We start from the raw sequence: 25,903 nt of genomic DNA on the forward strand, positions 1-25,903 counted from the left end.
AGCGGCTCTTCAGTGTGTTGGTGTGACGGCGCTTCCAGCGAGATCGCATTTCCTGCTGCTGGTTTGTGCAGTAATCTGCCGACAGTGAGTGTGTTTCTCCCTGGGTGCTTCAGCACTCTGCTGAGCTTTTCCACTCTCTAAAAAGAGCTGCACGCGGCACGTCTTTTTCAAGACGGTTCGCCCGTGTATTTTCTGGATGTGTGTGCGTCAGTCATCTGCCTAACGGTCGCGAGCGCTGTTTTGCGTGTTGGGCTTTATCACGCTTGGCAGCGCTCGTTGATGAGTCATGTTTTCATTGCGGGGACATGACCATCGCGATGTTTATAGATCAAGACTCAATGATCTCCATGTGAGTAGAGTCCCCTCTGCCACACCCCAATTTATCTCTTCCTCGAGAAGGGATACTTTGGCTGGTGGCCAGGGTGATCTGAGGGTTTGGTGTGGCACAACAACCGACGATTCAATTCCTCGGGCCACACCCCCCTCCACATCGCAGACCATGCACTCACAGCATCACAAGGCGGGCTTGATTCCTCTGGAAATGAAGTTTCGACTGCGTTGCCTCCCACGGTAGTGCCATCGTTGCCGGGACCGATCCAGAGCTGTCAGCCATGCTTTCCCGGGCAGCTGAAAGCATCGGCTGGAGTGGCCCCGCCCTCCCCCCGAGCGCTGTAAGCTTCTCCCGGACGTGCATCAGGACGCCTGCGCTGCGCGAGACTCCACGTGACTTTCGCGGCCCGCGGGTGTCCTCCGCCTTCGCTGCTTTCGATCGCACGGCGATCATGGTCTGTATGTTCCCTGTCACTACAGTGGCACGGTCATGCAGTGCTGTGTGTCGCCTGCGCCTTCGATGCAGTGCTGTCCCGGGAGTTCTGTCGAACCGGCCGCAGTGGAACGCTAGTCCTTCCCTGGCCAACCCTGGCAGAACGCGGAAATTCTAACCACGCCCCTACGCTGGGACGCTATGCCTCCCATGCCCGGCCTGGTTGTTCCGCCACGCACACTACTGACCTCGCTCTCGGGCGACATCGGTACCTGCGTGATCCTGGGTCAGGTGATGTCCACTATGTGGTCCAGACATGGGCTTAGCCAGGTTGATGTGGCAGGGTCTGAGAATTCATTTTCTCAGCTCCCCCATGTCCCAGGCTGAGCTCTTTGGCGGTGTGGCTTCGACCACCTGAAGCAGACTCGGGTCCGGCACCGATGGTCATCCATCCGTGCGGCCTCCTCAGTCTGCTTCCCGCCAAGCCCCCCTCCATGCGGCTGCTCCCCTCTGGCCTGCAAACGGACCTGAGCAGGAGGAAGCCGCAGGAGGGCGGCGCTGCCCGTCTCCGCCCCTTAGACTGCCACACCAGCCTAAGCAGCACCTTGAGGCGGGCAGCCTGGTCGGCGGGGTGGTTGAGGACTGCGCCCAACAGTCTTCGATCAATCCACAAGCAGACTGAGGCTTCTGCACTGACGGTCATCCGTCGGTGTGGTCTGCTTAGTCTGCTTCCCACCGACGCCGCCTCCTTGCGGCTCCTCCCCTCGAGCCTTCACTGGCCTGAGCACAAGGGGGTCGCTGGAGGCTGGCACCGCCTGTCTCTGCCCCTTAGCCGGCTAACACCTGGCTGAGCAGCACAAACCTGAGACAGGCAGCTTGGAGTTAGGGCTCAGTTCTTCAGGAGCTGGTAGCAGGACCACTCCTTCCCCCGCTTGAGGGCTGGGTGAAGATCTCTACAAAAGAACTAATGCTCTTTCTCTGAGCCCCAAGAGGCTGTGGATGACAGCACGCGCCGCCCACGGGCCACGCTCCTCTCATCCACCTCTGTCGCCAGACCCCTGCCAGAGCACGCCCCCGTGGGACGCTGGTCCTCCCCTGGCCTCCTCTGGCAGGACGCGGTTTATGGCCGTGCCCCCGCACCGGGCCGCTATGCCACCCACGCCTGGGCCGGTCATTCCGCCTCGCTGCACCCCCGACAGTACGTCTGTGGTTCGAATAACCCCGCTGGCGCAGTTTCTGGAGGCCTGGCTAGAGCTTTCCGGACTGTCCCGCCGGGTCGGAGAACCATCAGGCTCGGCTACGTGATTCAGTTCGCGTGGTCTCCTCCCCGCCTCAGGGGAATCCGCTCACTATGGCCGGTGGCAATGCCCCTGTCATGAGAGCGGAGGTCGCTACCCTACTGGCGAAGGGTGCGATCGAGACTGTCCCTCCAGCCGAAATGAAGTCTGGGTTTACAGCCCCTACTTTATTGTACCGAAGAATCCGGTGGGTTACGACCAATCCTGGACCTGTGCGTCTTGAACCGCTCCCTTCAAAAAAGAGGACGCCGTTCAAGATGCTCACGGCCAAACGCATTTTCGAATGCGTGCGGCCGCAGGATTGGTTTGCAGCGATCGACCTGAAGGACGCCTACTCCCATGTCTCCATTTTTCCTCGACACAGACCGTTTCTGCGGTTTGCTTTCGAGGGACAGGCATACAGTACGCGGTTCTCCCTTTCGGGTTAGCCCTGTCTCCTCGCGTCTTCACGAAGGTTGTCGAGGCAGCCCTTGTTCCCCTACGCGAACACGGGGTTCGCATCCTGAACTATCTCGACGACTGGCTGATCCTAGCTCACTCTCGAGACCAGGTTTGCGAACACAGGGACCTTGTGCTCCGGCACCTAGCTCGTCTGGGCCTTCGGGTCAACTGGGAGAAGAGCAAACTCTGCCCCGTGCAGAGGATCTCTTTTCTCGGTATGGAGATCGACTCGGTCGCCATGTGCGCGCAGCTTACGAGCGAGCGCGCGTAGTCACTGCTGACTTGTCTTCGCCAATTCAAGGGCAAGAATGCGGTTCCACTGAAACTATTCCAGAGGCTCCTGGGGCATATGGCATCCGCAGCCGCAGTAACGCCACTCGGATTGCTTCATATGAGACCGCTTCAGCTTTGGCTTCACGATCGAGTCCCGAGGTGGGCATGGCAACACGGCACGCTCCGAGTCCCAGTGACTCCGACCTGCCGTCAGACCTTCACCCCGTGGTCGAACCTCAATTTTCTACGGGCTAGAGTGCCCTTAGAACGAGCTTCCAGGCATGTTGTTGTCTCCACAGATGCCTCCACCACGGGCTGGGGTGCCATGTGCAATGGACATGCTGCTGCAGGTTCCTGGACAGGTCCTCAGCGCCTTTTGCATGTCAATTGCCTCGAGTTGCTGGCCGTACGCCTTGCCCTGCACCGCTTTTGAGCGTTGCTCAAGGGTCAACACGTACTAGTCCGATCAGACAATACCGCCACAGTAGCGTACATCAACCATCAAGGTGGTCTACGCTCCCGCCGTATGTCGCAACTCGCCCGCCACCTCCTTATATGGAGTCAGAAGCATCTGAGGTCGCTTCGAGCCATTTATATCCCGAGACACCTGAACCAGGCGGCCGACGAGCTGTCTCGAGTTCGGCCTCTCGCTGGAGAATGGCGACTCCATCCCCAGTCGGTCCAGCTGATTTGGGATCAGTTCGGAGACGCACAGGTAGATCTGTTTGCCTCCCACGACTCGTCCCACTGCGACCTGTTTTATTCCCTGTCCGAGGGCACGCTCGGCACGGATGCACTGGCGCACAGCTCGCCGCGGGGCCTACGCAAGTATGCGTTTCCCCCAGTGAGCCTCCTTGCGCAGACTTTGCGCAAGATCAGGGAGGACGAGGAGCAGGTAATATTGGTTGCCCCGTATTGGCACAACCGCACCTGGTTCCCAGAACTAGTTCTCCTCGCGACAGCACCTCCCTGGCCAATTCCTCTGAGGAAGGACCTGCTTTCTCAGGGACGGGGCACCCTTTGGCACCCTCGTCCCGATCTTTGGAACCTCCACGTGTGGCTCCTGGACGGGAGGAGGTAGGTTTGAGTACCCTACCACCAGCGGTGGTGGCTACCATCACTTCCGCTAGAGCATCGTCCACGAGACATGCCTATGCGTTGAAGTGGAACCTCTTCGTCAACTGGTGTTCTTCTAAACAGCAAGAACCCACGAAATGCCCGATCAGTGTTGTGCTTTCCTTCCTGCAAGAAGGGTTGGAGCGAAGGCTGTCTCCCTCCACCCTGAAAGTGTATGTTGCCGCTATTGCCGCACATCACGATGCAGTTGAAGGTAAGTCTCTGGGGAAGCACGACCTGATCATCAGGTTCCTGAGAGGAGCGAGGAGACTAAATCCTCCTCGCTCTCCTCTCGTTCCCTCTTGGGACCTCTCAGTGGTTCTAACTGCCCTGCAGAGTGCTCCCCTTGAGCCTCTGCAATCAGTGGAGCTTAAGTTCCTGTCTATGAAGACAGCGCTCCTGGTTGCATTGGCCTCCATCAAGAGGGTAGGGGACCTGCAGGCATTCTCGGTTGACGAAGCGTGCCTGGAATTCGGGCCGGCTATCTCTCACGTGATCCTGAGACCCCGGCCTGGATATGTGTCCAAGGTTCCCACCACACCCTTTCGAGACCAGGTGGTGAACCTGCAAGCGCTGCCCTTGGAGGAGGCAGACCCAGCCTTGGCACTGCTCTGTCCAGTACGCGCCCTCCGTGCTTACGTAGACAGAACGCAGTGTTTCAGGACCTCAGACCAGCTCTTTGTCTGTCATGGTGGGAAGCTGAAGGGAAAGGCTCTCTCGAAGCAAAGGTTGTCTCACTGGATAGTGGACGCCATTGCTTTGGCTTACCAGCAGCAAGGTCGACCGTGCCCCCTTGGTGTGACGGCCCACTCCACCCGGAGTGTGGCATCCTCTTGGGTTCTAGCGCATGGCGCCTCGCTAACAGACATCTGCAGAGCTGCAGGCTGGGCGACACCTAATACTTTCGCGAGATTCTACAATCTCCGAGTTGAGCCAGTTTCTTCTCATGTACTCGCTTCAACTAGCCGGTGCTAGATTCTGCTCAGGTGTCTTCGCTTGCTCGCCATTCCTCTCCACGGACGGGATACGTGCGATATTTCCTCAGGTGAGCCTCATAAGCCCTGAGTCTCCTCCAGCACTGTTGACGTCAACGCCAGAGTTATGCCACCGGCAGCTTTCGCGCTTGGCTAGGTGCCTCCATGTGCATGGTTCCCCCTCCGGGCGACCCCCACATGTGTATTCCACTGTAAGCCTCTTTGAGCATGTGTCTTTCCCTTGGCAAGCCACCTTGCCACCCCTGGGGTTGAAATATTCCACCTGCGGCCAGGGCCGGATCTAGACATTTGGAGGCCCTAGGCAAAATTCATGTTGGAGGCCCCCCCCCACCCCCAATAAAACACACTTGAAACAAATATGATTCCTAACCTTTTTATTTATACAACATTTAATTTTAAATGTAGTATATTTTTACTTACACAGTACATAAGTTTGGACAAATTACTATTTGTAATGTTTTTGAAAGAAGTCTCTTATGCTCATCAAGCCTGGATTTATTTGTTCAAAAATACAGAAAAATAATATAGTGAAATATTATTACAATTTAAAATAATGGTTTTCTATTTTACTAGGCTATACTTTAAAATATATTTCTGTGATGCAAAGCTGAATTTAGTGTCACGTGATCCTTCAGAAAACTTTATAATATTCTGATTTATTATCAAATGTTAGAAATGGTGCTTAATATTTATTTTATAACATGTGATACTTTTTTTCATGATTCTTTGATTATTAAAAAGTTGTTTTAAAAAAGTCTTCAATATCACTTTTATAAATTTAACACATCCTTGCTGAATATTCCTGTTTTTTTCTGTATTTTTGATCAAATAAATGCAGGCTTGTAGCATAATAATAAACTTCTTTCAAAAACATTAAAAATAGTAATGGGTCCAGACTTGTTACTGGTAGCCTATCAAACTTTATCTAAGGTAATCTCTTTTTTGTTTAATGAAGATGTTATTGTTCTTGTTGTTATTTTGCTGTTTTATTCAGTTTATTCACAGTTCCAGAATACCACTTCAGTAGATGAACATGAACGTGCTTTTATAATTTTTCTGCGTTATGGGCAGGATTTTTCCCTCCCATTTAATCAATATTGACTGCAGATATTGTCATATTATTAATATCAGTAATATGTTATTATGTATTGCATTGCTACCTTAAATATGCTATACACAAATCAAGTGGAAGAGAAAGACACGTTCGCTACTGAGCAGGAAAAAAAATCTAAACTAATATTCGTATAGGCTATGATGTCAGGGTATTATCTAATCATCAGCATCAGAATATAGACCCATAGATATGAGATCCTTTATTTGAAACATTTAAAAATGTTGCAGTGTGTTGGTTTTTTAACTTTGAATACAAACGTCTTGTCTTTTACTTTTGTAGCTTTTTTACTAGTCAGCTCTGGACGCGATGTTATTCATTGATTGTACGCGCAAATTCAAAGCGTCGCGTCTGGGCACGTTAATGACGCTCGCGCGCTCTTTTAAACTCACAAAGCGGTGAATGATTTTTCCAGAAATGACGCTGATCTACAGTAGCCCACAAGTTTATATTTAAAATACATTGCAATCACACCAAAATCGATGACCTGCATTACGAGCTGTGCTTCTTTGCGAGCCTATTTCTGCTTTTGCTTCGCACTCGCAGCACCTGATGGATGCGTTCGTTGACCGCCTCTGATCGCCTCTGATCGCCTCTGACGTCCCCTCGGACTAAACTGGCTGGCGCCTCTATACAGTCATGGGCTGGCGTTAATGTGACGTAATGTAACAGTCTATGGTTAAGATAAACATCGTCACTATTTTTAGTTGATTAATAGGCTACATTTTGAAATAAATTGTAGATAGGACATTTAATTTTTTTTTTTTTTTTTGTCCCTCTGTCTGGGCCCCATCCCGCCAATCGGGCCCTAGGCACGTGCCTAGTTTGCCTTTGCGTTAATCCGGCTCTGCCTGCGGCTGGACACCCCAGTGACTCCGTATGCAGCCCTTCGGGGTCATATGTGTTTTCCAAGTCCCCCCCTTCGGGTTGGGCATGATTGCATATTTCCACTGAGATATGCTTCCCAGTGTACCTTGGTATTCCTGTGTTAAGTAGGAGTCCTTCGTCCGTGCCAGTCTCACGACAGGGAGCTCAGACTTACGCAGGGCACTGGAAGACAGTCGAGAGGTGGCGTGATTATACGGGAACCCCATTCGTCGTCATCCGACGTAACTCGGAGTGACAACGAAAGGGAACGTCTCGGTTACGTATGTAACCCTCGTTCCCTGAGTAGGGAACGGAGACGTTACGTCTCCCTGCCACTTCCGCTGTACCGCTGGAACGCCTGAGTTCAGTCTCGGCTCCTCAGCGAAGACATATCTGCATGTTGCTCGCGACTTCCTTTATACCCCCAGGGTGGGGCGGAGTTACGCTATGCAAATTCCGCAGACCCATGGCATTTCCTTGCCATTGGCTCGTGTTTTAATACTCGAAGATGATAGGATTTCTAAGCGAAACCCCATTCGTCGTCATCCGACGTAACGTCTCCGTTCCCTACTCAGGGAACGAGGGTTACATACGTAACCGAGACGTTTTCTAGTCTATTTAAAAGAATGTTGTGGTCAATGGTGTCAAACGCAGCACTAAGATCGAGTAACACTAATAGAGAGACACAACCACGATCGGATGATAAGAGCAAATCATTTGTTACTCTAACGAGAGCAGTCTCAGTACTATGGTATGGTCTAAATCCGGACTGAAAATCCTCGCAGATATCATTTCTTTCTAGAAAGGAACATAGTTGTGAAGATACTGCCTTTTCTAGTATCTTTGACAGAAAAGGTAGATTCGAGATCGGCCTGTAATTGACTAATTCTGAAGGATCAAGTTGCATTTTTTTAACAAGCGGTTTAATCATAGCCAGCTTAAAGTTTTTTGGTACGTATCCTAGAGACAAAGATGAATTAATGATATTAAGAAGAGGATCTATGACCTCTGGAAGCATCTCTTTCATTAGCTTAGTCGGTATAGGGTCTAACATACATGTTGTAGATTTAGATGATTTAACGAGTTTAGTAAATTCTTCCTCTCCTATAGCAATGAATGAATCAAATTTTTCCTCAGGGAGACTACAATGCACTGCCTGATGCGATACTGTAGTAGACGGTTGCATAGTTATAATTTTATCCCTGATATTATCAATCTTATAAGTGAAGAAGTTCATAAAGTCATTACTGCTGTGCTGTTTGGAACCTTCTGTGTTTGAAGCTTTCTTTTTCGTTAGTTTAGCCACTGTTTCAAATAAATACCTAGGATTATGTTTATTTTCTTCTAATAGGTTTGAAAAATAAGCAGATCTAGCAGCTTTTAAAGCCTCTCTGTAAGCAATCGAGCTCTCTTTCCATGAAATGCGAAATACCTCTAATTTTGTTTTCTTCCAGTTGCGCTCCATTTTTCTGGCTGCTCTCTTAAGGGCCCGAGTGTGCTCGTTGTACCACGGCGTTGGATTATTTTCTTTAATCTTCTTTAAGCGCAAAGGAGCAACTGTGTCTAAAGTGCTGGAAAAGAGAGAGTTAAAAGTTTCTGTTGCAATATCAAGTTTTTCTAAGCTATCCGGGATGCTAAAATGATGAAACTGATCAGGAAGATTATTAATAAAGCAATCTTTAGTAGCAGAAGTGATAGGTCTAACATATTTGTAACACGGAGTCGGCTTTGCAGCCTTGGCTAAATGTAATTTACACGAGACTAGATAATGATCTGAGATGTCATCGCTCTGCTGCAGAATTTCAACGGCATCAACATCTATTCCATGTGATAATATTAGATCTAGAGTATGATTACGACGATGAGTAGGTCCTGACACGTGTTGTCTAACTCCAATTGAGTTTACAATGTCTTTAAATGCCAAACCCAATGCATCTTTTTCATTATCGATGTGTATATTAAAATCACTAACAATTAGTACTTTATCTGCAGCCAATACTAACTCTGATAGAAAGTCCGCAAATTCTTTGATAAAGTCTGTATGGTGCCCTGGTGGCCTGTATACAGTAGCCAGCACAAATCTCAAACGTGATTTATCATTTATACTATATATTTTTACATTAAGCACTAACACTTCAAAAGAATTATATTCGAAACTTGATTTCTTAGTGGTTTTGAAAATATTACTATAAATTACAGCAACACCACCCCCTTTGCGTTTAAGACGAGGTTCATGTTTATAACAGTAGTCTTGCGGGGTGGACTCATTTAAAGTAATGTAATCGCTTGGTTTTAGCCAGGTTTCTGTCAAACACAGCACATCTAGGTTATTATCTGAAATCATATCATTAACAATGAGTGCTTTTGAAGTAAGCGATCGAATATTCAGCAACCCAAGCTTTAGCATTTGCTCATCTGTATTATAGCGGTTTTTTATTTGTTGAACATCAATTAAATTTTTAACCTTAGATAGGTTTAAACATTTTTTGGATTTCCAAAATCGGGGAACAGACACAGTCTCTATATGATGATAGCTAGTTGAAAGAGGCTCTATGTGATGGGATTTATCTGACCTGGGTGACGCGAGGCCGCTAGCAGACGGTTGGTTTAGCCAGTCTGTCTGCTTCCTGACCTGGTGCCCAATTTGTCATGTTTGAGCTCTAAGACTATGAGCCATATTACTAGATAGTAGGGGTGTAACGATATTCGAACCGAACCGAAAAACCGCGATACACCACCCACGATACGAATCGCGATACTCTCATGGCGTACCGAACACGCCCGCCCCGCCCCCTGCTGTCCGGCTCATTGGACCTCATGTCTTATGTTTACACAACGAATACAGCGCTGCCTAACCACCATTAACCACATTTAATCGCAATAAGCTCAGTGTTTGTTACATTCGATAATAAGCAAGGTGTAATCTTTCAAATTCTGTCTATTTGATCACGAAATTCAAACATTAAATGTCGTTTTGGCGCTCTTTGATGTGGCGTGACAGATCACCGCACTAGGCTCCTCATTTAAAGCGGCAGCGCGGAGCGCGAGTAAACGCGATTCTCTTACTCAGTTACAGAATAAACATGAATGGACACCTGAAGGTATGTTGAAAGATACAGTATACTTACTGAAAGGCATAATAACTCGTGTAATCGCTCAGTCAGTGTTTCAACAGCGGAAATACGTCAATAAAACACTTAGTTTTTCACATAGCTTTATTTACCTCAGGCAAGTCATTCAGTGTCCACAGCTTGTTAGTTTGCTAAGGAAATGAACTCTTTCACTAAATAAATGCACTATATTAACCTATATATTATATTTTACTTAACCTGTTAATGACATCTTGATTATTTAAAATATCTGTCATGAAAATGACAGCAACTGTGTAAATGATTATATTTCAATAATAAATGAGAGTAAAAATGTTAATGTAAAAACTGCCTTATGTGCAGTTTACATGTTGTCATACAATTTGTTACTTGAGTGTTGATTATTATTATATCTAAAAATAAATAGCAACTGAATTTAGGCTAAAAGTCTAGGCTCTGTTGTTAAGCTTTAATGTTATAGTAATGTGCAAGTAAGGGCTCCTATATAGTTTACAGCATTAGCAGATACATTTTTTTTTATCCTAGCGAAACGTTTACTTGTGATTGAATTAATTTAAAGACAAGGACACAATTTGTTAATTAAAGCACTGTTTAAAAAAAAAAGAAGCAATTTTAGCTTTCTAAACCCCCCACTCCACCTAAATGAACCGAACCGAACCGAACCGAGACGTCAAAACCGTGGGACGTACCGAACCGTCAGTTTTGTGTATCGTTACACCCCTACTAGATAGAAGAGCAGCACCATCCCAGGAGGGATGAATACCATCTCTTTTCAACAGGTCAGGTTTGCCCCAAAAACTTTTCCAATTGTCTATGAATTCTATATTATTAAGCGGACACCACTCAGACAGCCAGCGATTCAGTGCACACAATCTACTAACTATCTCATCACTCCTGCGAACAGGAAGGGGGCCAGAGCAAATTACAGTGCCTGACATCGTACTTGCAAGTTCACACACCTCTTTAATATTAATTTTGGTGATCTCCGACTGGCGGAGTCGAACATCATTAGTGCCGACATGAATAATGATCTTAGAGAATTTACGATTAGCATTAGCCAGCACTTTTAAATTTGCTTTGATGTCAGGCGCTCTGGCTCCCGGCAAACATGTGACTATGTTCGCTGGTGTCTCTATTTTCACGTTCCGTGTGATCGAATCACCAATTACTAGGGCACAATCAACAGAATTCTCAGTGGGTGTTTCACTGAGCGGGGCAAATCGATTTGTTGTGGTAATCGGAACGGAAGAGTGGTTTTTTGATCCGCGACTAGAGCGATCCCTCACTGTCACCCATTTGCCCGGCTGCACAGGCTCTACTTCAGCTGGAACCGAATCATGTAAAGAGTTCACTATGCTATGCGCATCCAAAATAGTATCTAAAGCTCTAGCACTCTTACTATCCTCAATTAAAGTTTGGATGCGTGTCTCTAATTCTGAAATCTTCTCTGTCAGCCTAACTGTCTCCTTACATTTATCACATATAAATCCTACATTGCCAACAGAGAAGTCTATGCTAAACATGTGACATGAAGTGCAAGTGACAATAACAGGACAAGACATTACTCACCGTGTTTGTTGACTGATTATTACTTACCTGAGCTTTTATTAACTCAAAGGCGCGAGCGCGCGAGAGAAAAATAAATAAATAAAACAGCTGAGCGCACGGGTGGCGCGTTAACAGGCTAGCAGTAGCGAATTAGCGTGTTGTGCTAGTAGTAATGGAAGCTAGCGATGTCAATCTGAGATGTTGGGTAAGCTGTATTTAGTATAAACAACTACAAATTGTAGTAAATGATGGTTCAAAACAAAGAAATACGAGGCTAAGACGGAGCTTACAGCACCGAAGCAAACACACTCACAGCAGGCAGCGAGGCAGACAGGAGCAATCGATCAGCGATCCAGATTCAACCCTCGAATTGTAGAAACTAAATCCAAATTAATCCATCCATGACCCGGTTTAGCAGATTTACCTTTCCTGGTGGAATCAATACATATTTCTATTGATGATCACATTGGTTATTGTTTGGGTTTAGAGCACATTACGTTCCTTGAAATTGACCCGGAACTTTGGCCGAATCAAGCAGATTATCAGGAGGCACAGGCAACCATGCAATGAAAGTAGTCAATGATCACGCCGAGAGAGGAGTGGCTCTGATTCAAGAATACAATGGCTATCTCACACACTCTGAAGAACAATTGCAGTTTCTCCTTCATGTGGTGGAAGATCACAGACGGATCTATCCAGACTGCAAAAAGTCAACACTGGCTCAGAAATGAGGGATTGTTGAAAACTTTGTGCATTTTTTGAGATTGTTGTCATTGTTGTTACGTCAGTGTTGCTCTGATTTCAATAAAATGTAGTTCATTTGCAGCAACTTTTAATATTACTTGGACTTGATAAGGACCACCCTAGCGCGCACTGTCAAACAGCGCCAAACTGGACTTTATCTTTCGCGTCTGATTGTGCTAATACTGCCAAATACACACAAGGTTTACATAAACACAGTTGGTTATGTCTAAAGTGAACGAAAACAGCTGAGAGAAAATCAGATTCGAGTTAACTGATGTCTGTTTGTGTTTATAGATGCGTGCAGGTCTTAAAGTGACCTAGTAAACATGCTGTCGCTTGTCCTTAAAGGGATAGTTCACCCCAAAATAATTTGTCATGATTTACTCACTCTCATGTTGTTCCAAGCCTGTATTAATTTCTTTCTTGTGTTTAACTCAAAAGAAGATATTTTGAAGAATGTGGGTATTAACAGTTGCTGGTCCCCAATGACTTCCATAGTACACACACACACACAAAAAAAAACTTTTAGAAGTCATTGAGGACCAGAACTTGTTTGGTTACCTGCATTCTTCAAAAACTTTTATGTTCAATTTAAACATCAGGTTTAAAACAACTTGAGAGTGAGTAAATGATGACAAAATGTTCATTTTTAGGTGACCTATACCTTTTCTGTTAATAAAGCAACAAAAGAGAAAACCTCTTGACTGAATTAAGATTTTTATCTTCGCCCACTTTGGCCTAAATTTCCTAAATTTGGCCTAAATAAAGATAAGCATACATCAAACAATGAGAATATTTTATATAAAAACCATCATTTACACAGTCCAGCATCAGACAATAACAGCAGAGCATTAATGTTTCATTTCTGCTCCATACAGGTAAGAGTATGCTCTCCACAATATCTAGCTTGTCCAATGGACGTTTTTCTTTAAAACATAAACCTCTTTCACAGAACCACTCGGCTCTTCTGACGATGATCATTCATTCCGCTTCAGGGTCTCCTCTCTGCACTAACGTCTGCGCGCTCCCACGCGAACATTTGCGTATGTTTACCTGTTGCCGAGCCCCGCCTTGATGCAGTGATTGACGGGGCGGGGACGTGATTGGCTCGGAATGCATTTTCAATTTGCACATTTGAATTTTGCTACATTCATTGTATGCGACCAGATAGCGACCAGAATCAAGCTTAAAAAAAGATGCAAAAGTATCACAGAAAGGTCCCATGTGACGCGTCTTATATTCCAAATGTTCTAGGGGTATATGATAGTGTTTGGTGAAAAACAAATCGAAATTTAATTTGTTACTTAATGAAAATCCTGACATTGGATTTTGGTATTTTGTGCATGACTGAAAAAACACATTCATGAGACACGATTAGCATCGCAGTTCACTCCGCCTTACCCAGAAGTTGGATGTGTGCTTGGTTTCATACCGTCTCGCTCCGTCAGAGCCAGTCGTCAACGGACGGTAACTCAGAGGGTTCCCCTGACCACTGAAATAAAAGGTGTTGAAATCCCAGGACACATTGGAAAGGGTTAATGCCAGTGGAGGGTTTCTGAAGAGAATTTTGAGCATATTCTGCCCAGGGTAAGAAGCGGCTCTAGTCCGACTGATTCTGCTGACAGTATATTCTAAGAAACCTTGAGTTCTTGTTTCAGGCATTCGGTGTGACCGTTCGATTGTGGGTGATATCCTGATGTGAGGTTTATATTTACATTGGCGGAAGAAGGTCGTCCAGACCCAAGATATGAACTGGAAACCCCCGGTCTGAGACAATATCTTCAGGTAGTCGATAATAGCGAAACACGTAGTGGAAGAGATATTCTGCTGTTTCGAAAGCTGTTGGGAGCTTGGGTAGAAATATTAATCGACGTGCTTTAGAAAAACGACCAATGACTGTTAATATAATGGTGTTACCCTGGGAGGCCAGGAATTCAGTGAAAAAATCAATAGCAATGTGTGACCAAGGTCATCGAGGAATGGGTAGTGGCTGTAGAAGGCATGTGGTGGGTTGTACAAAAAAAAATGCTGTGTGCAATACTGACAGTTACTAATGTATGTGATTGTGTCTCTGAAGAAAAGGTAGACCAATGATGACTGGATTGTGAGGGGAACGGTTGAGGTAAAAGCATGTTTGCTCTGTGTGTAGAACTCCAACTACACACAAGTAGGGTCCAAGTCAAGTAGGGCCGTAGTTATGATGGTTACTTCTATACATGAAGTGTAATGACCAGGAGCAATGGAGGTACTCACTAGTGATGTCACATATGACACTGATGCTTCAAAGCGCTTGTCGAGTACACAGCGCAATTTCTCATGAAGCTCTGTGTCGGAGCGCGTATTGTTTTCAGAGAAACGTGACCAATGAAAAACGCCACACACAAGTCTGAAAGACTAATTTATTTTTTTATTTATTTTTAAACATAGCTTCCAAATTCTTACTGTTTAAGGCGAGACACGGCAGGCAAAAACATCGATTTTTCATGCAGTGGTCAGTTTTGAGATTTTGGCCGAGTTTACTCCTTCAATATGTATTCTTTCAAGCTGCTATAAAGAAAACGCTGAAAATATACATTACGATGTTTATTTTATTACATTTTGTTTACTTGCGGCAGTAAGTTTCTCCCGAATTTACCAGGAAGTTAGTATTCCAACGCGACATGCCGAGCTCCGTCTGTTCACTGAAGTCTGTCATGTCCGGGATCGTTGTAAAGCTCTGAGTCTCATGCACAACGCTATGTAACCCAAATATGGGCATTTCCTTTCTATCAGTAACCAATCGTGAATGTCCAAAGGGGGATTTAAAGCTAACGACGAAATCTCATTTAGAACTATTAAATCTTTAACTGCCATTTTCGCAAAAAATTTTTTTTGCGTTTTTTGTCATTCTCCAGTAGAAACATCTCAGCCTATGTAGCACCTGTGTACACCAAACTTTCCAGTTATACACTTAGCAGTATTCTGAAGATCTGTTCAGAGGGATTTGTTAATAAATCATTCCTGGCCTGATTTATGTGACATTTTAATTAAAAAAAAATGGTGAAAATCGATATTTTAAGGCTATGGACAGTATATTTTGATTTCCTAGTTAATGAAAGCATATATCCTGAAATCCCTCTGAACATCTTTTTCCATCTTGTGTGTAATCAAAATGAAAAAATAATTTTGCTTCTGGCTTTATCATATTTTCAGATATATCTACTGAAAAAATATGCAAAATTGCACATATTTAATGAGATAATACCTAATTTGCATAATTAAACATACAAATTTCAAAAACTTGTAAAACATTTTTTTTATGAACTTGTGTAAGTAATGAACTGAGGAAGTTTCATGGTGATATCTATTATTTTAAAATTTTACCCTATTCACCTGTAGTGTCTCGCCTTAATAACGTGACCATTGTAATCACAGCCAATTTTGAAATTGGGTAATCTCAGCATCACTAATTGTAATCAATCAGAGGTCCTTGTAAAGATAATTGATGGGTTGAATAGCCGTGTTGTTTATTGTAGTGTATATTCTCTAAAAATGAAGCACACTGACATGGACACTTACTGTTGTTGTAGATTATCTCAATGTTTGGTGACAGAGGAAGGTTGTGCTGCTCTGGCTTCAGCTCTGAGTTCAAACCCTTCACACCTGAGAGAGCTGGATCTGAGCTACAATCACCCAGGAGAATCAGGACTGAAGCTGCTCTCTGAAGCTATGAACCATCCAGACTGCACACTGGACAAACTCAAGTAAGTGGATCAGTAAGAATCATCCTGGCTGGTGTGTATGTGAGGGAGACTGAGAGTTTTTAATAGTTTTTGAACACTGAAGGAGTCCCAGTGTGTTAAAAAATGACACCAAGCAGTCCTGACAAAGCATCCAGACGAGTTGTTAGTGAGAATGTGTTGAGAAAATAATGTATAGACTCTGGTACTATAGAAGCTGTAGAAACCTCACAAAGACATAGTACTGGAACTTCCTCCTTCATTTCCCAACATACTCTTTAAGAGACCTCCATCTTATGAAAATAGCCAAAGACACTACGTAGTTCCACAGAAAGTTTTTTATTACTCCACACTCTCTATTTCCCCGCAAAACCCCCCAGGAAGCACAACAAGTCTTGCCCACTCTCGTGATAATACATTCTCGTAAACTCTCGCGATAATACATTCCCTCGCACATGAAGTTAACAATCTCCCTCTCTTCTTTAAATAAAAAAAAATGAAGGAGTGACTTTGACATATAAAACATTGTCACCAAATACAAACTATTTTCAGAACAGAGTAACATTTAAGTGAGCTTGAGTATTTAAACAAAAAAACTGTACCAAGATAAATGCTCAATAGTCCAGATATTACAGTTTCCATACACCCTCATACAGCGCTTTAAGAAGCATAAGTGAGGAAGCACCTTTCTTCGTCAAACAGTCAGCAAGTTGTGACTTGGCTTCTGACCAATGCACTTCTTTGATTTTGTTAGCATGTAGGAGCTCTTTGACACCGCTTATTTCTAATCTTAGTCTCTTTTCTGTGACCTGTTTTGGAGACTTAAGAGCGTCAAACAGGGAATGGTTATCAGTGACACAAATAAGGGGGAGAGCATTAAGATCAGCTTTACCTGTGGTAAGCTCAGAGTAGAGCACAGCCAAGAACATAGCATTGTCAATACCATCTGACATGGCAAGGGTTTCTCCTGCCAGCGTGCTTCTTACCACACGTCTGATTTTCTTAGATTGCCAAAACAGTGGAGAGAACTTTCCTGTTTTTTCCATGAGGGCAATTAAAACCCCTCCCTGTGTACCTCCATCTGGAAGATTGCTTAGTGAAGCATCACTGAAGACCACCAAACTCAAATCATCAGTGTTGCCCAAGTGTTGAAACTTAAGTGTGACCTTCTTTGACTTAAGTTTACGGATCACTTTTTTCACTTCATGTATGGACTGAACAGTAGCATTCTTAATGTTGGATGCTAGGCTACATGTGTCAAACATAACATCTGGTCTTGTTTGTTTAGCAACCCACAGAATCTGTCCTATTTTGGACCTGAGTTGTTCTCTTTCTTTCTCGTTTAGTGGAGCCTCTCTCTGTACAGCACGTGCTGCCTGTAAGTGAACTGGTTGTAAGTTTTCAATGTAACTGTGCTGATGCACCTGCACTACACCACCCACAGTAGCAATGTCCATCCCCACGTATGAAAAACTCTCATGCTCTTCACGAACCACGTGAAATGCAGATTTAAGTACAGGGATGACATTAGTTACAAAGTGCTCTGAACCTGCCCAAAAAAAATCATCCACATGGCATGCCAGTACTCCTGTCACCTCAGACTGCTCATTCTGCCAATAAAACACTGCAGGATCAACCCGTGAGATTTTACCACCACTGTTCAGCATGAGTTCTTTGACCTTGTTGTACCAGTAGAGGGAAGCGTCTGCAAGTCCATACACACATTTCTTTAGTTTCCACAACGCATTGTCCACGCCTGCTTCTGGTGGAGGACGAATGTAAATGTCTCTTGAGAGTTCCATTCCCTGCAAAAAGGCAGACTTAATATCCATAGAATTTACTTTCCATTTGTTTTGACAAATAACAGCTAACAGCAGCCTGAGTGACTCTGATGCACATGTGGGAGAATTTTTTTGTAATTCACGAATATTGACTTCTTCAAAACCTCTCGCCACAAGGCGAGCTTTGGGAACAATACCATTAGAAGTGTCCTTCAACGTATAGACCCATCTAGTAGAAATACATTTTTGACCCTTGTCTGTGACCTCTTCGTAAACATTATTATTTTGCCAGTTTTCAATCTCTTGCTGTTTAGCAGCATCAAAAGAGATGTCTTTAGTAATGAGTACATCAGCATCAGTGTTTTCACATTCAGTGAGAAGATCATCAACATGTGACATGTCTAAAGCTTCCTTTTGACCCTCGTTGCCATTTGGTTCAAGATACTGCATATTGTACCAGTTTTTATATTGACCTTTTGCTTTTCCTGCTCTGCCTAAAACTCTGGCAGTGTGCTTAGTACCATCCTCTCTGTTTGTAAATGTCACTGTCTGACCTGTTCTCAGTTTGACACCAGTGGAACCCACTGTATTAGTAACATCACTCTCCGTCTCATTAGTTTGTCTCACGTCTTCTCTATCATCTGTTTCTGTGTTTTCAGGGATTTGCACGTCTCCATTAACACTCATTTCATCATCTGAATTCTCTGACACATCCGTGTGTATTACGTTTTCATTTTCTTTACTATTTTCAGGAATATCAGGTAGTACAGGTTTATCCTCATCCTGTGTATTGACTTTATTCAGCCTGGACTGGTGTACTCTGACAAGAATCCCACCATGTCTGATAAACACTACAGAGCCATCCTGACCGATAACTACAGCAGGGCCTTTCCACTCTGTACTGTCAGCTCGTTTGTAGTACACTCTGTCTCCTGTCTCATACTTTTCATCTGTAGGCCTGAGCTGCTTTCGTAAAGCTCTTCTTATTCTTTCTGAGCATTCCACCTCTGTGAATGCTCTTCTGGAAGCATGCAATGCTGCTAGGTGCTGTCCTACTCTAGTACTCATAGAAGTGCCCTCTAGAGCAGGCAGTTTATCAACCAAAACGGAGGGAAGATTAGGACTGTGACCAAACACAAGCTGGTGTGGACTATAACCATGCACATTGATCATACTGTTTTTGGCCATTAGAGCCCAGTCCAGAGCAGTCTGCCAGCCACACCCGTTTTCCTTTTTCACCTTAAGGAGGATCTCAGTCAGTGTCATGTTGTGTCTCTCCAGCAGCCCGTTGCTCCAAGGACTGTATCCTGCTGTATCTTCATCTCAGTGTTGAATTTTTCTGCCATCTCTCTTATCTCCTCATTGTTGAACTCGCCACCATTGTCTGTGTATATTCGTTTGGGGGCACCATGAACACTTATCCAGGAGTGAATGAAGGAGTTGACGATCTCCGAGGCTTTCTTTGTTCTCACAATGTTTCCAGCACTGAAGCGTGTGAAGTGGTCGATGATGTGGAGGTACCATACGCCAGGTTCCAGCTCATGCAGATCCATTGCCACCGTCTCATTGTACTCTGAGGCTAAAGGCAAACCTTTTTTGCAGGCCTGGGCTTGGTCCTGCTATATCTTTGACATACCTCCCAGTCACGGATGATCTCTTGCAGAATAACTGGACAGTCTTTGTCAGTATTTCCAGAGTTGAGGATGAGCCTCTGCAGCCGGTCTGCGGAGGCGTGGCCAAACTGCTTGTGAAGCTTCAGTAGAACTTTACGCTTCTCTTTTGTAGACATCTCTGCTGTGACGACAAGGATTTCACTTTCATTGGTAACCGCTTCAGTATTACCATCTCTAATGTCAACACAATAGTGTCCCGAACTAGTGAACTCAAGAGGCACTGGTTGCTTGAACATGACAACTCTGTCATTCTCCATGTCTAAAACAGTTCCTGCTCTCTTTAGAGACATTTTGCTCAGCAGTAAAGGAATATCAACAGGAACAACTTCCGTTTCAATGTGACATTTTGTTAGTCCGATCTTAGCGGGAAGCTTCACCTTTCTGTTGGAGTGTACCACCTGACCGTCACCAAATCTGAAAGGTCTGCTGCTTGAAGATTCTGTTTGCAGCAGTTTGTTTATTTGACTTTGGCTCAGGTCTTTCATGTAACTATCCAGCCACTTCTCACCACAAACAGTACGTGTGCATGCAGTGTCAATGATAGCTGATCCCAGTGATTCAGTTAGGAAGATCTCAGAGTCCGTCATGACTTTTGTAAACAATGTAATGTTACACTCTTCCACATTTTCATCTTCTGCTAGCTTTACTTCATTTCTCCGGTGAGGACAGTCTTTGGCCCAATGGTACGTGCTCTGACAAATGACGCATTTTGTTCTCTTACCATATTTGTCGAGTGGGTTTGTACCTTGCTGTGGCTGCCGCTGTCTGCTCTGCGACGGGCCATTGTTCCGTCTGAATTTGTCCCGTGACCTCTGCTCCGTGAAAAACGCCGCATCTTGAGTCTCGCTGCCGCCGCTTGCTCCACTGGTTTTTCCTCCGAAAATCCGCTTCAACGCTGACTTCATGGATGCGAATGTCAAATCCATGCACGCTGTAAGTGCTAGCTGCCTACTCTTCTCCTCGAGACAAGCCGTGTCCAGGAGTTTAAACGCTAACACAGCGTCAGGCAGGGTCATGTTGTACTTCTTCATGCGGTTGTATCTCTGCTCAAAGTCTATTATGTAGTCCGTTATGGACACCGCACTGTCTTTGGAAATCGAGTCGAAATGAGAGTATGCTTCATAAGCGTGGTCTTTTTCTTCTCTCAAGAATACCGCGTCCAGCTTAGCTAGCAAGGTTTCCATACCGTCATCTTTGTTTAGATCGTTCGCGGGTATTTCCAAAGCGGTCTCTCTGGCTCGCCCCTCGAGCCCCAGCACCACCGCGAGTGCCTGCTTCTTCTTTTCTAAGTCCGTAACAAGTCTCCAAATACTAACTTCATTTTTCCAGCACTCGTATGGTCGGGCTTCGTCAAGCTTAGGCGGTACTCTGTAGTTGGAAACCATCCTCTGCTACCATTGAAAATAGCCAAAGACACTACGTAGTTCCACAGAAAGTTTTTTTATTACTCCACACTCTCTATTTCCCCGCAAAAACCCCCAGGAAGCACAACAAGTCTCGCCCACTCTCGCGATAATACATTCTCGTAAACTCTCGCGATAATACATTCCCTCGCACATGAAGTTAACATCTTACACTGATCACCCTGATACTATAATGTTAAAGATCAACAACAATCCTAGACATAAACGCATGAACATCCACAATTGTTGTTTTGGAAAGCAATTTTCAGACTTTTCTTCTTCTTTTTTCACCCATCCAAGCATTTGCCTTCAGACAGTATCACTTATCACATTTATTAAAAACTGTGACAAAGCATTTTTAATCATGTATGTTATAACCAATCGCACACGTTTCTGTTGAGTTTGAGTGTAATGGCCAATCAGTGGCGTTCAGATTAGTCATCGCTGAACCGAAGTGCGCGCTTTCTCTGGCTGAATTCTGACTGAAACTCGAGAATTATCCCATAAACAACAAAGTGTCAGGGTTCTGTCACTTCTGTCTAGTTTAATTATTGGTTTTGTGACAGAGCTCTGACACTCTCGTTTTTGTCTCGTCTTTGTCTGAGTGCACAGTTACGAGCGTGCTTGAGCCGTAGACTATGGCAAGCCAAAGTATTCATAAACGCCTGGTCAGGTGTCTGATTGCACACTGACACGTCAAAAGCATGCGTTTCGACAGCCATACGCGTGATTTGCCATAAACGCATGCGTTCTTAATGTGCACTTTGTGGTCCTTGACGTGTGATCTGCTATTTAAAACGCACATTCTCGACGTGCGCTTTGGGGTCACCAAAAACGCACGTTTTTGACGCGTGTTTATCGTAACAAAAACGAAAACGTGTGTTTTGAGTAGGACAAAACGTACGTTATGAACGTGTAAACAGGTAAACCAAACAGGCAGTGCAAACGTGTGTAAAGTGTCCAAACAAGCGAAAAGAACGTGCTCGTTCCCTATAGTGTTCTCGAAATCGCACGTTGAAGGCGTCATTGCTCGAGTCTGTCATGCTTTTGTCCCTGTATGTGGTTTAGGACTCTTGTATTATCATTAAAAATTAAACTTAATCATTAATCATTTTATACATTTGGATTATTGAAATAAATATGTAATTGCAATCAAGTATTTTCTTTTAGTGGCAACTTATGTGGCATTATTGCAAATGTATGTGGCATTATTGCAATAAGAAGACACTTCTTGAACACTTGAACTGTTTCCAACTTTGATAATGAATCATCATATTATAGAGTGATTTCTAAAGGATCATGTGATAGACTGGAGTAATGATGCTGCAAATTCAGCTTTGCGTCACAGAAATAAATGATAATTTAAAGTATAATAAATTGAAAACTGATTTGAATTATTTTAAATTGTAATATATCACAATATTACATTTTTCTTCTGTATTTTTGATCAAATAAATGCAGGCTTGATGAGCAGAAGAAACTTCTTTCAAAAACATTAAAAATAGTAATTTTTCTTTTTTTTTGCCTGTACTGTATATATATCTGGCAACCCTTCAGTGGAGCTTTAATGAAGAGAGAGAAGAAGAAGAGCTTTATTATTTTACTGAGATGCCGCAGCCTTTCATATTCATATCTCACAGCGTGAGCGCGCTTGTCTTTTGCATCATCAACATTCTCAGTCATTCTCAATATTTAGTGATTCAAAGTATCAGTATTAGTCTCAGATACAGGATATATTCATTCGCCTTTACAAGCAGGTGTTGTTCGTTACCATGGCAAACGCTTGAGCATCCATGTTGAACACGCTTCTCGTGTGTAAAAAGTACATTTAAAACTTTACGTGTCGTAATTATACATTATTTAAGCTTATTATTTTATATTTATATTTTATAAAATATTGTTAGGAATTTCACAATTCGATTCGATATTGATTTATTAGCTTCGATATCGATTCAATAATAAGTAAATACACAAGTAATTAAGTACCTGAGTATATTTTTAAATAATGTGTGCAGTATTACCAATGTTTAAGAACAAATTGACCCCAGTTTCCTGTCATGGTTTATTTAGCAGAACAAACTGTACAATATTGTACATGTGTTGAATACAAACCACAACTGTAACAAACAGGTGCTTTATTAACACCTCTAAAGTGCATGTAACTGTAAGTAGTAGAAAGTATATTTCTTTCTTCCTATACATTCAGGTTATAAAAGAAATGTAAACAGAAGCACAAAATGTGCATACTCATAAAAAAAAGTGCAACCATAGATATTATAACATTACAAAGTGCTATTTTGCCAACACAATAAATAACACTGAACAGCTGATCAGAGAACCTTTGGCTTATTTACTGTGCCTATATGTAGGACATTACAGACATTTCCATCATATAACTCATAACATTTTAGTACAATAACATGTTAACTCTGAAGCATTTGTTATCAAACTAGTGCACATGCAGGTTTTTGTTCAAGAAAAGCAGCTGGTCTACATGCTCAGGCGTCAGTGCACTTCTCTGGGCTGTGACAATGTCACCAGCTGTTGAGAAGACTCTCTCAGCTGGTACACGACTACCAGGAATACAGAGGTATCGCTTAGCTTGGCATGACAAAAGAGGGAATTCCACCTCATGTTCCTTCCACCAGCTGAGTGGATTAGTGCTGAGTGGTACTGGTTTTACCTCTTTGTACTTCATCACCTCATCTACTGCATCATCTCTTGTTTTTATGGAGTCTGCTTCTGGAGTATATGTCTGCCCAAGGAGATCTGCCAATGCACAAGAGTCTCTTTGCTTCTTGGATGGGGGTCCAGAGTCCTCAGCTGGTTCTGCTTCATTGGCCTCTGCATTTATTGGTCCACTCTGTTGAGAAAGCAAAGGAATTGTATTGTAAATAGTTATCACCCTTTTCGAAATAGTGTATATAACAATATAGTTAGGTTTAAATTCATAATTGCAGTGTATCATTAATAATAAAAATACATGATGTTTTTATTCACACTATACAGTACTTACTGAGCTTTTTCCAGTTGCCAGTGTCTTAGTGTTATCAGTGAGTTGGGTGAAGACTTCCTCACGCTCATCATCAGTCGATAAAGGCAGGGCCTTAAAGCGTGGGTCCAGGGCAGAAGCGAAGTAGAGTTGTTCCTTTATGCCTGTGTACCTTAAAATAAATATAATACATTTCTATTACAACTAAATATAAAAATTATCATTATGAAATTAGTATAATGCAAAACAACTGTCTTAGAATAAAGTGTCATAATGATAATAAATACCTTTTCTGGAGATCCTGATGCACAGCAGATTTCATCTCCTTCACCATCACAGGATCAGTCGGGGCCGGATGCATCTCTTCCAGAAGTCTTGCTCTCAGAGGGGCGATGACAGAGAGAGTTGGGGTTCCTTCTTGAGATATGACTAAAGCCTGTTTTATGCTTCTGCGTCGAACTGCCGCCGTAGCTACGTCGTAGGCTGTGTGTAGCGCGCGTACCCTACGGCGTACCCTGACGTGCACCTCTCCAAAAATGTAACAACGCGTCAATTCTACGCGGACACAAGCGCTGTGATTGGTCTGCCAGAACCCCTCCCTCGGGGTTTCACATGCTCCCTAGGTACGCGTCAACGCGGACAACGACACAGAAGTATAAATTAAAACCAACACGTTGCCTACGGCGTATAGGCTCCGGCGTAGGTCAGACGCAGAAGTATAATGAGGCCTTAAGGTGGCTTTCTTCATTGGCTTCAGAGCCAGTGCAACAGCCTCTGCTGCTGTTATGTCTGCCTCTGTAAGGGAGCTCAGATCTTTCTCTTGTTTTCGTATCTCAGGGGCAAGTAGTGCAGCAGAGATAGCAGCTTGCTGTTCTAGACATCTTTCCACCATTTCAAATGCACTATTCCAACGCGTTGGTACATCGGTCACTAACTTGTGCTGTGGCAGGTCCAGCAGTTTCTGGCTTTCGTGGCTGGCTATGGTGCTCCGGTGGGAAAATGCGGAGATCCGCCTCAGTCTGCCTAGAAGCCTTGATACTGCAGGCATCTTGAGAGCAGCCTGTGATGCCAAGTTTAGGACATGTGCAAAACAGCCAATGTGCAATGTCTCTGTCAGTCCAACTGCTCGTAGCATGCTAGCTGCGTTATCTGTTACACAGGGTTCCCACGGGTCCTTGAAATCCTTGAAAGTTTGTGAATCTGCAAAAAAAATTCAAGGCCCTGGAAAGTGTTTGAAAATAACCATACATAGAGACGGGTCCTTGAAAGTGCTTGAATTTATTTTGTGCAAGAAGTTTTCTGGAAAAAATTCCACATTCACTACGGTCCGCTAATGTGTTATTTCGCTAAAACTTCATAGCCTGTGCTGTGCATACTAGCTTGCTTGATTGACGTTAGTTATGCGCATTTACGTGTTACGTTAAGTGTTTCCTGTATTTCTTTGTGTTGTACGTTGCCATGACATTCACACGCGCAAGAAACTACGATGGTACCTCAACATTTGTTGTTGGACACAACAAATGTGTCCCAGGGCTCGCAAAATCGCTAGCCTGACGTCCCAGGGCTATTGTGTTTTCTGAAATAGTGTTCGCTTCAGTCTGGTTATATAATCAGATTCAGCGCATTCTTCATCTTTAATCCGCAGTGTCGCCGAGCGGAGCAGAGTGCACGTCAGAAACAGAGGACAGGGTTTGTGTGTGTGTGTGTGTGTGTGTTCATATAAGCCTCATTGGTCTGTCACTGCTTGTCAGAATATTTGAGATGACCAATCAAATCAAAGTAGGCGGGACTTATGTTCACAGAAGCTGCTGAGCGCGAATTTGAGCAGAGCGACTGACGCTTCAGTTTATCGAGTGCGAGATAAGATGTAAGTAGCTAAACTAAACATTTCACATTTTACAGTTTTTTTAGGTCATAAATGTTAAACGAATGACAAAAATAATCAGGCAAACGAATATACTTTTGTCGAATTTCACCATTTTGAACTGAAAATAGGCCTATGTAACGTGACTCATGTAATGTAATAAGTTTACTGTCATTGTGAGGGGACAAGAAACATTAACAAAGCC

The 25,903-nt window shown here is 43.9% G+C and overlaps 3 protein-coding genes across 3 annotated transcripts in view; 1 reads left to right on the forward strand and 2 right to left on the reverse strand.

Annotated features, from left to right (window-relative positions):
- LOC311295271 (NACHT, LRR and PYD domains-containing protein 12-like) overlaps positions 1-25,903 on the forward strand; it is a 60,918-nt gene that overhangs the window by 29,383 nt on the left and 5,632 nt on the right. The window contains exon 8 of the mRNA XM_084416557.1: positions 15,836-16,009. Coding sequence (XP_084272683.1) covers positions 15,836-16,009 — 174 coding nt within the window. The remainder of the gene's footprint in view (positions 1-15,835; positions 16,010-25,903) is intronic.
- Positions 1-25,903, reverse strand: part of LOC311295206 (protein NLRC3-like) — a 129,382-nt gene that overhangs the window by 1,634 nt on the left and 101,845 nt on the right. The gene's annotated exons all lie outside the window — the stretch shown is intronic.
- Positions 22,842-25,192, reverse strand: LOC311296287 (E3 SUMO-protein ligase ZBED1-like). The gene is made up of 3 exons (XM_084417991.1): positions 24,122-25,192; positions 23,859-24,006; positions 22,842-23,705 (listed from the first exon to the last, which is right to left on the reverse strand). The coding sequence occupies exons 1-3, from the start codon at positions 24,193-24,195 to the stop codon at positions 23,292-23,294; spliced, it is 636 nt and encodes a 211-aa protein (XP_084274117.1). The 5' UTR covers positions 24,196-25,192; the 3' UTR covers positions 22,842-23,291.

Source organism: Rutilus rutilus (genome assembly GCF_951802725.1).
Source record: "Rutilus rutilus genome assembly, chromosome: 1".
Classification (NCBI taxonomy): Eukaryota; Metazoa; Chordata; class Actinopteri; order Cypriniformes; family Leuciscidae; genus Rutilus; species Rutilus rutilus.